Source organism: Motacilla alba, chromosome 23 (genome assembly GCF_015832195.1).
Source record: "Motacilla alba alba isolate MOTALB_02 chromosome 23, Motacilla_alba_V1.0_pri, whole genome shotgun sequence".
NCBI lineage: Eukaryota > Metazoa > Chordata > Aves > Passeriformes > Motacillidae > Motacilla > Motacilla alba.
In genome coordinates this window covers 6,201,678-6,215,250 of record NC_052038.1, presented here as the reverse complement: position 1 = coordinate 6,215,250, position 13,573 = coordinate 6,201,678, and the positions used below count along the sequence as shown (strand labels likewise).

The 13,573-nt window shown below is 56.2% G+C and overlaps 1 protein-coding gene across 3 annotated transcripts in view; it reads right to left on the bottom strand.

Annotated features, from left to right (window-relative positions):
- The window catches only part of ARID1A (AT-rich interaction domain 1A), a 54,411-nt gene extending 45,649 nt beyond the window's left edge, over positions 1-8,762 (bottom strand). The window contains exon 1 of one of the 3 annotated variants that reach the window (XM_038161102.1): positions 7,304-8,762. In XM_038161102.1, coding sequence (XP_038017030.1) covers positions 7,304-8,395 — 1,092 coding nt within the window. In that variant the 5' untranslated portion in view covers positions 8,396-8,762. The remainder of the gene's footprint in view (positions 1-7,303) is intronic. The other 2 variants (XM_038161103.1, XM_038161101.1) reach the window with 2 other exon arrangements.
- Positions 8,763-13,573: the final 4,811 nt, after the last annotated feature.

Here is a 13,573-nt window from a genome sequence, read left to right as displayed (position 1 = left end):
GGGCTGGGGCTGGGCCCAGGCTCTCAAACATTCCTGCTGGCTGCTCACAGGCAGGGTGCCAGCACGTGCTGACATCAGAAGGGAAATGGTAATTTTCAGGGTTTCTCTTAGTCAAACCTGAATGAAATTTCACAAGTGAGTGGAGGAGAGGAAAGTACTTCTTTAACCCATTCATCCTCCCCGGGTGGGAAACTCCAGAGCCCTCCCAGCTTCAAGAATTTCTCTTTGAGAAAAGAGCCACAGAATCTCTAAGGGTGGAAAGTTGCAAGTGGCAGAAAGTCGGGGCCACCTTTGGCCTCAGCCTCCTCCCAGCCACGTCCAAGATGTCCCCACCACATCCCAGCAAAACAAAGCCACCTCGGGTCCCCTCTGGCTCCCCACATGGCCAAGCACCCACAAAACCAGGACAAGGAGCAGGCTCTGCTCCACCAGCTGCATCAGGGGTCCCAAAAACCACTGCCCACGTCTAACCCGGAGCTTCTTGGACCAGTTTAGGTTAATGTTCATTATCCAGGAGAAAGTTACTCAAGTTAAAAAAAAAAAAAAAAAGGAGAAAAAGAAAGAAAGTTAATAGCAATTGAATTTGTCCTTGAAAGAGTTTCAATTACCAGAGCTGGCTTAAGGAAATAATGACATGCTGGTTATCACATGAAATGCCAATAACTGTAATGGAGCAGCAGTTTTTTTGGAGTTATTTACACAAACTGATTTTTCATGGGAATTTCATAGGAATTAAGACATAAACACTATCTCCACTCTCTCATAAAGATATTTCTTTACCCTATTAAGAGAATTAACCAATTCCCCTATTTGAGCCTATGCACTTTTGTCCCTTTTTTCTCCCAGAAAAAAAAATATAAAGAACATGATTAGAAATTCAACTCCAGCTACATTTTACTCTTAACACCTAAAGCAAAAATAAATACTTGCTGAGGAATTCTGAGGCAGATTTTATTAAGTTTACCTGTCATTATGCAGCATCCTTTAGGTTTCACTACAGACAACTCAGGCCCACGTTGTGTAAATACTGAGCTGTCACCTAAAACTCAGAAACACTCCAGAAAGACACCGTGGCAAACCTGGAAATGCTCTCCTTGATGTGGAGCAAGAGCCCTCAGAAAGGCTCCAGCTGCAGGACTGAACTGCTGCCTTACAACACAGGAGTGCAGGTGCAGGGAGAGCCAGGAGTGGGAACCCCTCCCTCAGCCGTGTGCTAGCACACGATTAATCCACCTCTGATGAGGACACGGAATGGTAAAACACCTCCAGGAGCCGAGTCCTGGCAGCAGCAGCTCCTCCTGCTGCAGCCCTGGGTGCTGCCCTAAGCACACAGCTCCCTCCAAGGGGCTCAGTGTATCCAGGGAGGGAGGCTGGGGTCACACTCAGCACAGGATGGGACTCGGGATTCACATTCCCCTCCCCACCCTTCCCAGCCCTGCAGCCTCAGCCCTTCCCAAAGTTCCCACAGCAGCAGCTCAGCTGCTGAGGAACAGTCACGGAGGGAATTCAGACGCCACGGTCCAGCCCTGCTTAACGGGGACTGAAACCCAGCTCCTGCAGAACCAAAGAACCCCAAAGAAACCCAGCTCCTGCAGAACCCCAAAGAAACCCAGCTCCTGCAGAACTTTAGACCCAGAGAACCAAAAGCAGCATCTCCAGAGAGCAGAGAGGATGATGAATTTGGGATTGGAGCTTTCCTGGACGTGACTGGTGGGTGGGCACAGCGTGGTGCTCCTGAGCCCCCAAAAGGACACGTGGTTTATCTCCAGGTGAGGAACTCCCCGCCCTCCCAGGGAAACCAAAAAGGCAGCAGAGCTCCTCTGGTGCCACCCGGGAGCTGGTGGACACAGCCCAAGCAGCTCTGTTCCACTGTGCCAAAACCCAGCGTTTTTCTTCCCATCCCACTTGTCATTCACTTCCAGCTGGAGATTTATGGCTCTGGCTAACAGACATCAGTCCAGTTTTCCCACTGCCCGTGCATAAATTAAAGACTGAACTTTTTGCAGCCAGCACACAACAGAAAAAAACTTTTGTACGACTTGTTAAAAACATTTTTCCCAGCAGGAAGGTATCCTTCCTTTCTCTCCCATCACAACGAAAGGGGAAATGTTGTTTTCCACCCTTGCTGATGGTTTAAGGACCATTCCAGAGGGAAAAAGCAAGTGCCTAAATATTGACAAGCCTATCTTTTCCATCACCCCAACCATGTTTGCTGCCTTCAGTTGCTGTTTGGCTGCTGCTGCTGCTCCTTGAGAGTTTCCAGCATTCCCAGCAGGAACGGGGCAATGGCATTGCTGATGAGCCTCTCCCCAGAGCAATCCGTCACACAGGAGTTGCAATTCAAAGAAGAGATCAGGCTCACTAGCCAGAGAATTTCAAATACACAGAGTAAGAACTGGAAAGGGCATTTCCTCCTCTAATATTTTAATTACCCAGAGCAAGATGCAGAGGGTAAAAGCTGGATTTCCAATCGGTGGCGTTCCTTAGAAAAGAGTAAGGGAGGAAAGTGGTGGAAAAGTCGTGTATGAGGTAACAGATAAAACCAACAGCTGCACTATTAAGCCTAATTTTAGACATTATTTTCTCTCTGAAGGAAAGCTGCTGGGATTTTTAGCACAGCCCTCATGGAACGTGTGATGCGCCTGTAACACAGGAACCACTGACCAGAGTTCTCAAATGAGACAACAGAAAAATCCCAAAGCATTATGAATACACCAAGCTCATGAGAACAGTCAGGCACAGCTTTGTAACAGAACATTTGACTGTCCTGCCTCCCCCAGCCCAGTTTCTAATACTATTTAACACCAGAGAAATCATTCTGCCTGCTTGTTGAAGGAAAACAGGAAGCTTTCCTGATTCCAGAAACAGGAAACAGAAGCTGTAGCAAGTAAAAGGAATAAAACCAGGCAGTTTGGGAAACCACTAAGTATTCTAGCTCCTCAAAAAGAGGCCTGAAAGTCAAACATAAAACCTTTCAGAAACCAAATTTCTGTCTTGCAACCAACAATATCCTTACAAGGGAGACACCATAGGGGAAACCCTCCCCTAGCCCAGATAATAAATAAGGATTCACAGGGCAGCTCAATTAAACTTCATAAAAGGCAGTAGGCAAGCCTTGCTAACCCCATTTCACCACAACACTCAAGTGGTTTGTCCTGGGTTTCCCAGTGAACTGGTGGTGATAAGGGCAGAGAAAAAGAAAAGCTCCAGCTGAGAGTGAGGGTTGAGTTTTACTGTCCTGTATCCCACACACATCCTGCCTGGAAGCGCTGGACACCTCCAAGCTGGGCATCAGGGAGATGCCAATGCAGAAAATGAGAGATTTTAAGAGAATCAGACAACTCCTGGTTGACTTCAGGCTGCTTAAAAAAGATAAAGCAGCAAAACCTCCAGTGTCCACACCAGGATTAACAAGATTTTATCAAAAAAAAAAAAAAAAAACAAACACCAAAGCAGCACAATTTTCCTGCTTTTTCTAAAACAGCCAAGCCCTAAAATTGCTCATTCAGAGAAAGGAGATGCACCACTCTCCTTTTTGTTGGAAAGCTCCAGCACACAACACACAACTCGAGGGCTCCTGACATTACAATGCACAGCAAGGAAAAACCACGAGCCAAGAGGAGCCAGGTCCCAATTTCCCATTCCAAGACATCGCAGCTCACTGGCAGCACGGTGCCTTTTGGTGCCAATTCAGTTTAAAAACCATATTTCCAACAACGTTTTTCATGCCTCGCTCGCTACTAAAGTCGGAATCAAAGTCAACAAAAAATAGCTATTGTATGGCAACAGGCCCAAAAGCTTTTTTTTAATTAACATAAGATTTTTAAACTGCTTTCACTGAACTTATAACTGAGGCCTTGAGATGCCGGGGCACCTATGGGGAGGTTATCCAAGATGTCAATGTTTAATGTGATCCAAAGAGTTCTCCCATTACAGGAGACACTCTGCTGTAGCCAACGCCTGAGAAATGCCCATCTATTACAGGCAGGGAAGTCCTTTCTCTCCAGCAGTTTCCTTTAAATCCCAAGACCCTGGGAAAACTGGCGCATTACTAAGAGCTGCTGCATGCTCTGAGGGGAAGCAGTGGAAACAAATCCATGGGAGAGCTGGAAAAACTGACAACCAGGACCCACGGCCTGGCTCCTTACAAGTCATTCCCACAGCAAAGCCCGGATTTCTCATCCCACACACCACAGATCAGCCATCCTGATCCCTGATCCTGCTCTGTGCTCCCCAGCTGGAAAGATCATCTGGAAAAAAACACCAAGTCCCCAAAACCACGGAGCATCCTCGCGTTCCCCGGCTGCGGGTGAAGTATCCGTCCAGGTTACACACAGGAGCCACCCCTGTGTAACCCTGGTGTGACCACACACTCCTCTCACTGCAGGCAACATTCCACCCAAACAACTTTCTCAGAAAATTACTGGGCCTTTCCTGATGAGCAAAGTGACAAAACCCTGCTGGTGGCATCACTCAGGATTCCTCAAGAGTACCTGAAGAGGGATTAAAGGCACCACCCTGCTCCTCACCCCAAACTGCTCCGTGGCCCCAGCACTCCCGGGTGAGCTCTTCCCACATCCTCCTCCCCAGCCTGCCCCGAGATGTTCCCGGGCAGGTTTCTGGCAGGTGAGCTGCCCTCTGCTCTGCCAGAGCTTCTCAGAGTTGGGTGGGAAGCGCCCGCTCTGCTCTTTGCTGTGCAAGACAAAGAAAGACACAAAGCTTTACATTCTCCCAATCCAGGGAATTTGGGGTACACAGCACAGGAGGCTGTAATTCAGGGCTGGAGTATTATTATTATTATTAATCAGCCTTTTGTGGGCAGCACAGATGACACGTGGAAACTTTTTTCTTTAGATACCTCTGCTCTTTTCTCTCTGGCAGAAAAAGAGGAATTGTCAGTTTAAGTCCAACAATCCTGGGAATGAAAAGGACTGGGGGGGAAGTCATTCGGTTTTTGAGGTGAGGGACATCCCTCACCCTCAATCCCTCCTACATCCCCTACTTGTCCTTCCTCAAGTCCAACTAATTCTCAGAACAACTAATCATTAATAATTCCAGTTTATGGGACTGCTCACTCAGGTATATTCCTAATTCACTGTGTCAGCAGCTCGTGGAATTAAGTGAAATTCATTTGCCAAGACAAAAAAAAGCTTCTTTTACAAATTGGTACCAGAACACTGACAGAAGTGAACTGCAGGAAAACACCTGAGAAGTTCAACCGGACTCCACATTTTAGTACACGTTTTACCTGAATTGAGATTTTTCAGGATTTACAAAGCAAGCACTTTGCGCATCCACGGAACACGTGGCCATATTCCCGAGCAGCTGAAACCTTCCCTGAGGATGCTCCAACACTCGCTGCCAGCCACCACTGGACGTCTGATAGCCCCAGCAGAGCAGATCTGCTCCCTGGGACAGCAGAACCTGAAAGAAAGGCCCCTCCAACCACTCAAGGTGTTGCAGCAGAGGGTGCCTTTGGTGGCCAAGGGACAAACAACTGAGCGGGTTTCAGATCAGTGCAGGAGAAGTCCAGAGCAAGAAGGGAAGCTCTGGAGGCTGCAGGTCACCCTGCGTGGTACCAAGTATCTCCAGCCTCGGCCTAAAGCTGGAGCAAAGCACAGAGAGTGAAAAGGGAAGTTCAGTCCTGCACGAGGCCACCACAGGCCTTGGAGATGCGAGTCTGAGCACAGAAAGGAACCTGCTTTTAATCGAGGCTGTCAGATAAAGATACCAGCACCTCTTTTCCCCGTATCTAAAATGTCTGATGCTCTACTGCCTTCTCCTCTGCAGGTTTCCTGGCCATTTCTATTCCAGCAAAGAGGGAATTCTACACATCCAATAAAGATAATCCTCTGGGCTTGCTTTTGCTAGTTCCACTCCTCAGAAGAGTTGTGACACTGCTGAGCCTGACCACAACCAGCACCTGAAGTCTCTAGGAAGTGCCTGTATTTATGGGGAGGAAGGAGACATATCAGTTCTCATTCAAAATAAGTCAAAACGTGCCCGAAGACAGAGAGCTAGAGACTCCCGTCCTGTATCACAGCTCTGTTGAATGGAAATTGATAATTCTTGGTAACCGACCAATTTCAGCATTTTGGCCATAAGTTTGGTTCTGACTGTTTGGTTGTTTGGGGATTTTTTTTTTTTTCCTTCTTCAGGCCGTAACACACCCCAGAGCCCCCCACATGCTCCCATCTAATAAAGAACCCAAACAGCCCCAGTTCTGAAAAGGGCCAAAACCAGGCAGGAACAAACGCATCCTCAGATCCATCAAAGAAATCATTTATACCAAGGGGAAAGTCACATAACCAAAATAAACAGCAAGCCCATTGTGCGGAGCAGCCCTGCCACCGTTCCGACAACACAGACTCTATTCCAGGCTGAATCCAACATCACAAGGAAAATAAACCCAAGGTACAAACAACGTGCCCTCGCCTCCCGCTCCGTCCGGGGCACGGGGCAGAGGGATGCGGGGCTCAAGGTCACGCCGGGGGATGCGGAGAGGGGCGCGGGGCTGCCCCGTCCCGGGGCCGGCGGAGGAGGCGAGTGTGGAAGTTTATGAGCTCATCAGGATGGTTGTACCATTACATCAGAGGCAATTATAAATGGCCAAGAGCAGGGGATGGGGAGCCAATCAGATCACAGATGGGATGTCAACCTAAGACCAACTGTCTCCTGGCTTTGACAGAAGGATTTTACCTCCATAATTCAAATCCCAAACCCAAGCGATCCGCACTCGCTGCTCCCATCGCCCAGCTCCCCGCCAGCGCTCCCGCCCCGGCCCGCGGCCCCTCCGCCCGCCCCGCGGCCCCCGCGGCCCCGCCGGCCCCTCGCGGCCCTGCCCGCCCCGCCGGACCCCGCCGCGGGCCGCGGGACCCCCCCGGGGCGGCGCCGGGGGTCGCGGGGCCGCGGGAAGGCGGCGGCGCTGCCGGGGCCACGCGTTGTCCCGGGCGCGCCCTTCGCCGCCCCGGCCCCCCGCGCCCGGCCCCGCCGGGCCCGAGCCGCCCGCCCCGAGCCGCGGCTCCCCGGCCGAGCCCCCCGGGGCGGCGGGGAGCCCGGCGGCGGCGGCGGCCCGGGAGCCCGGCACAAAGGCCGGGGAGGAGGAGGAAGGGAAGGCGGCGAGGCAGCCATTTTAGAGCGAGCGAGCAGCACAGACAATGGCAGCGCCCGGCAGCGCCGGCCCGGCGGGGGGAAGCCGCGGGAGAGCCGCCGCCGCCACCCCGAGCCCCCCGAGCCCCGCGCCCCCCGCCCGGCCCCGAGCCCGGAGCCCCCCCCGGCCCGTCCCGCGCGGCCCGGCCGGTACCTGCTGGCTCCTGCCGAGGCTCTGTCCCCCGCCGCCGCTGCTCCCGGGGCTCATGGGCGCGTGGTGGCTCCTCGGCGGGGCCCCGCCGGCCGCTGCCCAGCCCTGGCCGCTGCCCCCGCCGTACTGCGAGACCATGTCGGCGGCGCCCTTGGCGGCGGCCGCCCCGTCCTGCGGCCCGGCGCTATAGTCGCCCCCGGGGTACCCCTGGTAGGCGCGGGCGGAGCTGGGGGAGGTGAGGAGCTGGTTGAGGGTGGGGGTGGCCGTGGGCTGCGGGGTGGTGCCCCCTCCTCCCGCGCCGCCGGCGGCCGAGGGACCCATGACCCCGAAGCGCTGCTGCTGCTGCTGGAAGGCGGCGGCGGCGGCGGCGGCCGCGGGGGACTTGGCGGCCGGCGGCGCGGAGCCCCGGGGGGAGCTCAGGGCGTAGGCCTGGGGGGGAGGCGGGTAGGAGCCGGCGCTGCGCCCGGCCGCGTAGTAGGAGTTGTACTGGTGGTTGGGGAAGCCGTGCTCGGCCCCGGCGCCGTGCGAGTTCTGCGGAGGGGGCGGCCCCGCGGGGGCTCCCGCCGGCCCCGGGTAGTTCTGCTCCAGGCCCCCGCTCTGCAGCGCTGCCATGCCAGGGCTTTGTTGTCCGCCATGTTGGTGGAAGGCAGCGGCGGCGCCCCGGCCGTAGGGCTGCCCGAAGCCGTAGGCTGGCGGGGGCAAGGCGGCCGGGTGGGAAGGGGGCGGCTGCTGCTGCGGCGGCGGCTGCGGCGCCCCCACCCCGTCGCTGCCGCCGCCGCCGCCGCCACCGGGCGGCTCCGGGAGGTTATTGTTCAGGGTGGCGGCGGCGGCGGGCCTGGGGCCCGGGTTCCCGTTCGAGCTCTTCAGGTCGGACTCGGCCCCTGCGCCCCCTCCGTTGCTCTCGGCCCCGTCCTGCAGCTCCTTCCCCGACGGGCCCTCGCTCTCCGCCTGCTTCTCGCCGCGCTCCGCCGCCGCCGCCTCACCCCCCGCCTCCTCCGGGGGACAATCCCGCTGCTGCGCCTCCGCTTTCTTCAGCTCGGATGGAGCCGGGGCGCCCAGGCTGCTGGCGGCGGCGGGGGCGACCTGAGCAGCCATGATCCCCCCCCTCCCCGCCCGGCCACCCCCCCGGACCGGTCCCCCCGAGCTGCTCCCTGCCTGGCCGGCCGGCGTGAGGCCTCGCTGCTCTGCTCTCCCCGCTCAGGCGGCGGCGGGCGGCTCTTCAGGGCAGCAGGGGCTCATTCCCCCCCGGCCTGCTCGGCGAGGCGGGGAGGGCTCCGCTGGGCTGGGCTTCCCGGGGCCTGGCCCCGCTGTACCTCCTCGGTTGCAGCCGGCGGAGAAAGGGGAGGAGGAGGGAGTGGGGGGGAAGGAGGAGGAAAGGGGGGGTGGGGGGGGGACCCGGGACGGGGCTCCCGGTGCGGGAGAGGCGGGAGGGAGGGAGGGGGGGACACGGCGGGCGGGCGGGCGCCGTCCCCGGAGCGGGGCCGAGCGGCGGCGGGGCCGGGCTGGGCGAGCTCCGACTCTGCTCGGCCGAGCGGGCTCAGTCCGACACGAGGCTCAGCGCTGCCATTTTACCCAGCGCCGCGGCCGCCTGCCAAACCCGGAGCGGAGCGCAGCCCGGCCCGGAGCGGAGCCTCCCCCCCGTCACAAAGGAGGAGCGGGCCGGCCCCGGCCGCCGCCGGCGCGGAGCTGCCGCCCGCAAAACCCGCGGCGGATCGGCGGAGCCGGGGGCCGGGGGGCAGCGCTCCCCCGCCGCGGCCGGAGCCGCCCGCGGCGATCCCCGGGGGCGGCGGGCGATGCCCCGCGGCCGGAGCGCTCCGGGGGCGTGCTGGCCGCTCGGCGGCCGCCGGCCCCGGGGTTTCTGCCCGTGGGTTACCGAAGCGCCTCTTCTTTGTCCCTAGAAATTCCATTTAGAATTAAGCCCTCTGCGAACTGTTAGCGGTTGTCATTTCCTCTCCGCTTGGCCGTGTCCCTCTGGAAAAGGCGTTGGCGGCGCGCCAGGGCTGTGACTGCACGCGCGGACAATCCAAGAAAGTCCGGCTCCCCGCTCCTGCCAAGGCGAGGGCGGTGGGCACGGAACCAGGAATTCCCAGATCCAAAACCACCTGAGCGCATCTAGACACAACACGCTGGGCAGCGGGACAGGATGCGCTGGCAGTCAGAGCCCAGCGCCGGGCTGGAGCTCCCCGGCTGTCGAGAGGTGGACTGGGAATCGGGCCATGCTCTTCTGCGACCCTTTCAGACCCAGATTCCCTCCTCCTCCTCTTCCATCCCGAGGCCTTGGTAGAGCGGGAGGAGGGAGGAGAGCAAGGTACCTGGAGCTCCGTCCTGGACGTAGCCTGGCCTGTGCCAGCGGGGTCTGAACCTGCCTGCTGAACTTCAGGTGGTGCAGGGCTGCAGCAGGGGATGGGAGGGAAAGATGAGTTATTTGGATTATAAGATTATTAAGTTTTTAGAAATCAGGACATGGATGTCTGGTAAAAACGGCAGGCATGGTGTGGGTTAGGCCTGGCTCCCATGTACTGGTGTTCCTCTGGAATATGGAAATACTTAGAAAAGTGAAGTTGAAGTAAATACAACTCTTAAGATGAGAGAAAACATCAGAAAACACTGTGTGGGGAACCAAAAGAGACTCTGAGGCCTGAGGCTGCCATTTTAGAACATCACCACAGAACAGATAGTGTGGCCGAAGTGACCCCTGTGCAGTGACAACAAACAGGGCCTGGCCCCAGCCCAGCAGCCAGCGGGACACACCGCCAGGAATCCCGCTGGGAGGGAGCAAACGCGGGTCCGGCGCAGGAGGAGAAGCCTTGGGCAGCAGGACTGGGTCCCTGCCAGCACCGTGTGCCTGCTGGGGATCAGGTGAATGTGTCAGTGTCTACTGACAGCAACTCAGCCCTCACACCCGTTATAAAACTTATAATATGAAATATTTATCATCTAGAGTGCAGGTGGAGGAACAAAGGGGTTATTCCAAAGCTGGGAAGTGGGAGGGGAGGTGGGATATGGTGATAAATAGCAAAATTCTAAGTGTTTTCTAGAGCAAGAAACTGCCCCTCAGGCTCCAAACAAAGCACCTTTGCCATTTCTCCGCCTGTGCAGTTGACCGTGCATTCTGGAGCAGATTCCATCCAGCAAATTGGCCGGGCAGCCTTTCCCCTCAGCTGTAAATAAACTGTGAGAAAAAAATAGGTGATAAATCATGATATTGGTATTGTGATAGTACTCAAGGCCTTCACAAGGGTTGGAGCCCCGTACAATGCTGAAATCTCACATGGGAGGCCCTGTGGCTTTAGTGAGATGTGTGTGGACCACAGAGCAGGAAAAACCCCAAGATGTTCCTCTTCTGAAGAGTTTGGAAACTGTGGAATGTGCTAGAATGAAAATTATCTACATCCTCTTATCAGAGGAGTTATTTGATGAAATCCTGGGTTCTGGAAAGACAAAGGAGAAGAGGGGGGAAACTCCTCCAGCGTCAGGCCTGACTCTCAGAAGTGAAGCCCGGTGTTCTGTTAATGTCCACGGTGCCCCACAGCACCAACACACCATTCCTTGGGTGTTTCATCGGCACTAAACTTTAAAAAGCACGAACTGGATAGAGTTCTGCCATTTTATCCCAGAACCATCTCAAGCCCTCACCTCCCCAGCCCCAAAGATAGGTCTGCTTCAGGGAGCAAAGCCCCATCTCACTGAGCATCACCAAAAGTTTAACCACTTCACTCCAGGAGCCTGGGGAGCAGCTCGGGTGCATGCAGGCGAGGATCCCGAGCTCACACCTCTCTACCTGAGTCCGTCTTTTGGAACCCCCTCCAAGGAGCACTATGTCAGACTATGAAACCCGGTGTTGATAGTAATGTGAAAAGCAGCCTGGATTCCCCAGCCACCCACACAATGAGGAGACACTCACTTTACCAAATGTTTGTGAAAGCTGCAGCAGATTTTGGAATACGCCTCATCAATGAGGCCCTGGCACTTTACTCGATACCGAGGCATTCAGTGAATTCCCAGCCACGAGGACTGGGAAGCAGATGACAGCACAGTTCTTAACAGCATTGCCACCTAAGAGCTGAAAATCCTCCCGCCGTCCCGGGATGTGGCGGCCATCCGCGGGACCGGCAGCGACTTTTCCCTGCACATCCTCACTTCTGCCCGCCGCAGCCATCCCTGCTCGGCAGTGCTCCCTCGCCCGTGTCCCCGGGAGCCGAGCACGCCTCGCTCAGCCCGGCCCGGCTCCTGGCTCTCAGATAGGCTGGGAAGCAGCGCTCACATGGCACTGCAGGCCACCGCCACCGCGCTGGCTCCTCCTGACTGGAAGTCTCCTTCATGAAGGTGGCCGTGCCATTTAACCCAGCACTAAGGCAGTTTAGGAAACCTGGTCTAGATTAGAGTACTAGAAACAGGAGTAGTGTCTCCCCCCTCCACGAAAAAAAAAAAAATCGGGCTCTGCCAACTGTGTGATGGCAAATATGGACTGAATCGTTGACATGGAAACCGGACTAAAGTCAGCGCTGCCTCGGCTCAGCTCGCACACACAAGTTATCATTATCCAGCCTTTCCCTGGCTACAAACACGGACTGGATCCGCCTGCCGGAGCCGGCTGCGGCTCCCGAGATAGAGTCGGAAGGAGCGGGAGCGGGGCAGACCGAGGGGAGCCGGGCAGGAACGGATGGAGCTGTGTGGGGAAGGATGCTCTTCCCCCGCACCGAGAGGCACGGCGTGCGGGGATGTGCACGCTGGACCCGAGAACAAGAGACCCATCCATTATAATCCATGGGGCGCCCTGCAAAAGATGGAACGGAGCCGGGAGGGTTTTGCCTGTGCCTCAGCTCCTCTCACGGGCTTTTTGCTAAAGAAAATCACATTTCCTTTCAATGTGTTTCTATTTGCCCAGCCTATTCCTTGCAGTGTTTGCTGTATCTGGGTTAAGCGCTCTCCTTGTGGCTCCATCACCGCTAAGACCGATATTATTTGAATTATTTGTTTGCTGGGCATCGTGAGAGACAACACTCACTTATCCACTTCAGCATAATGCTAAAATATTGTATAATCTCGCTTTCTGGGGAGACACAATGGCTCTGCGCTGCGAGTGCCAGGCGGAGGTAACTCTGTCCCTTGGCTGAATGCAGCAGCTCGAAGGCAGGCGTGGATTTTCCGGGGGTTTTGCTGCTTCCCACGCCAGGTTCCCCCGGGCGGGGAGCGAGCCCCGGCTCGGCCGCCCCGCGAGAGCCCGCTGGTGACATCTGACAGCGATCTGCGAAACTTTGGATGCATTTTAAGGCAGGAAAGTGGACTCGGCCTGACTCGAGGAAATGCATTATTTTAGCAGCACTGGCGAGGAGGAGGAAAAAGCGAAGCGGAGTTCGCGGAGGGGAAGGGACGCGGCAGCGCAGCCCCCGCGCATCCTGCGCGACCCCCGCGGGCCGGGGGCGGCCGGGCTGGGGCCACGCGTGTCCCCCGGCCCGCACCGAGCCGCCCCAGCGGGGGGAAAAGCGGGACAGCGCAAGTTTTGGGGTCACATGTGTGCGGATTGGGGGCTCAGCAGCGCTCACCCCGCAGTGAAAGTAAGGGTGGGGGTGGAAATTAGGAATTCCAGGGAAAATTGGGGGATATTGGTAAGGGCAGGAAAACAATAGTGAGGTGCGGGGTAAGACGAACCCCGTTTATTCTGTGTACCCGGGGGTGCACCCCGGCTGCCCTCGGACGGCAGCGCTCCGGTGCGCTCGGGGAAGGAAGAGTAAATCTACTGAAAAAAAAAAAAAAAAAAAAAAAAAAAGGGCAAAAAAGAAAATCAAAACGCGGACCGGAGTTTGCAAAAACCCCTGCACTGGATCCGGAGCCAACCGTCTGTTTTCATGAATCCCACCAGATTTGGGAGCTCTCGGGTGGTTTCAGAGCGACCGCGTTCTGCCGCGAACCCCACTGTGAAGAGTTAAAAAAAGGGGGAAAAAAAAGGCTTTTAAATCTGCAAAAAGAGAAAGATCTGAACTCTGGGCCTGGATTTTCCCACTGAAGGAAAACTTATTGTGTTCCAAATCCTTGGGACCCGGGGATGCCGTGCGGAAGGGGTCTGCAGCAGGTTCTCCTGTCTGGAAAAAGCTGTCCCTCGGCCTCTCCCCCACCTCGGCGCCTCTTTTCAGTGGGGTGTAAAAAACACAGCCCCTCCCGTGAAAATCTGCCCACCTAAAGTGTATTTTTAGAGAAGTTTGAGTTGAGGCGTCACGACTGGGGAGGGGGGCTGCTGCGGGAGAGGCAGGCGCTGAGAAAGAAGGGTTTTTT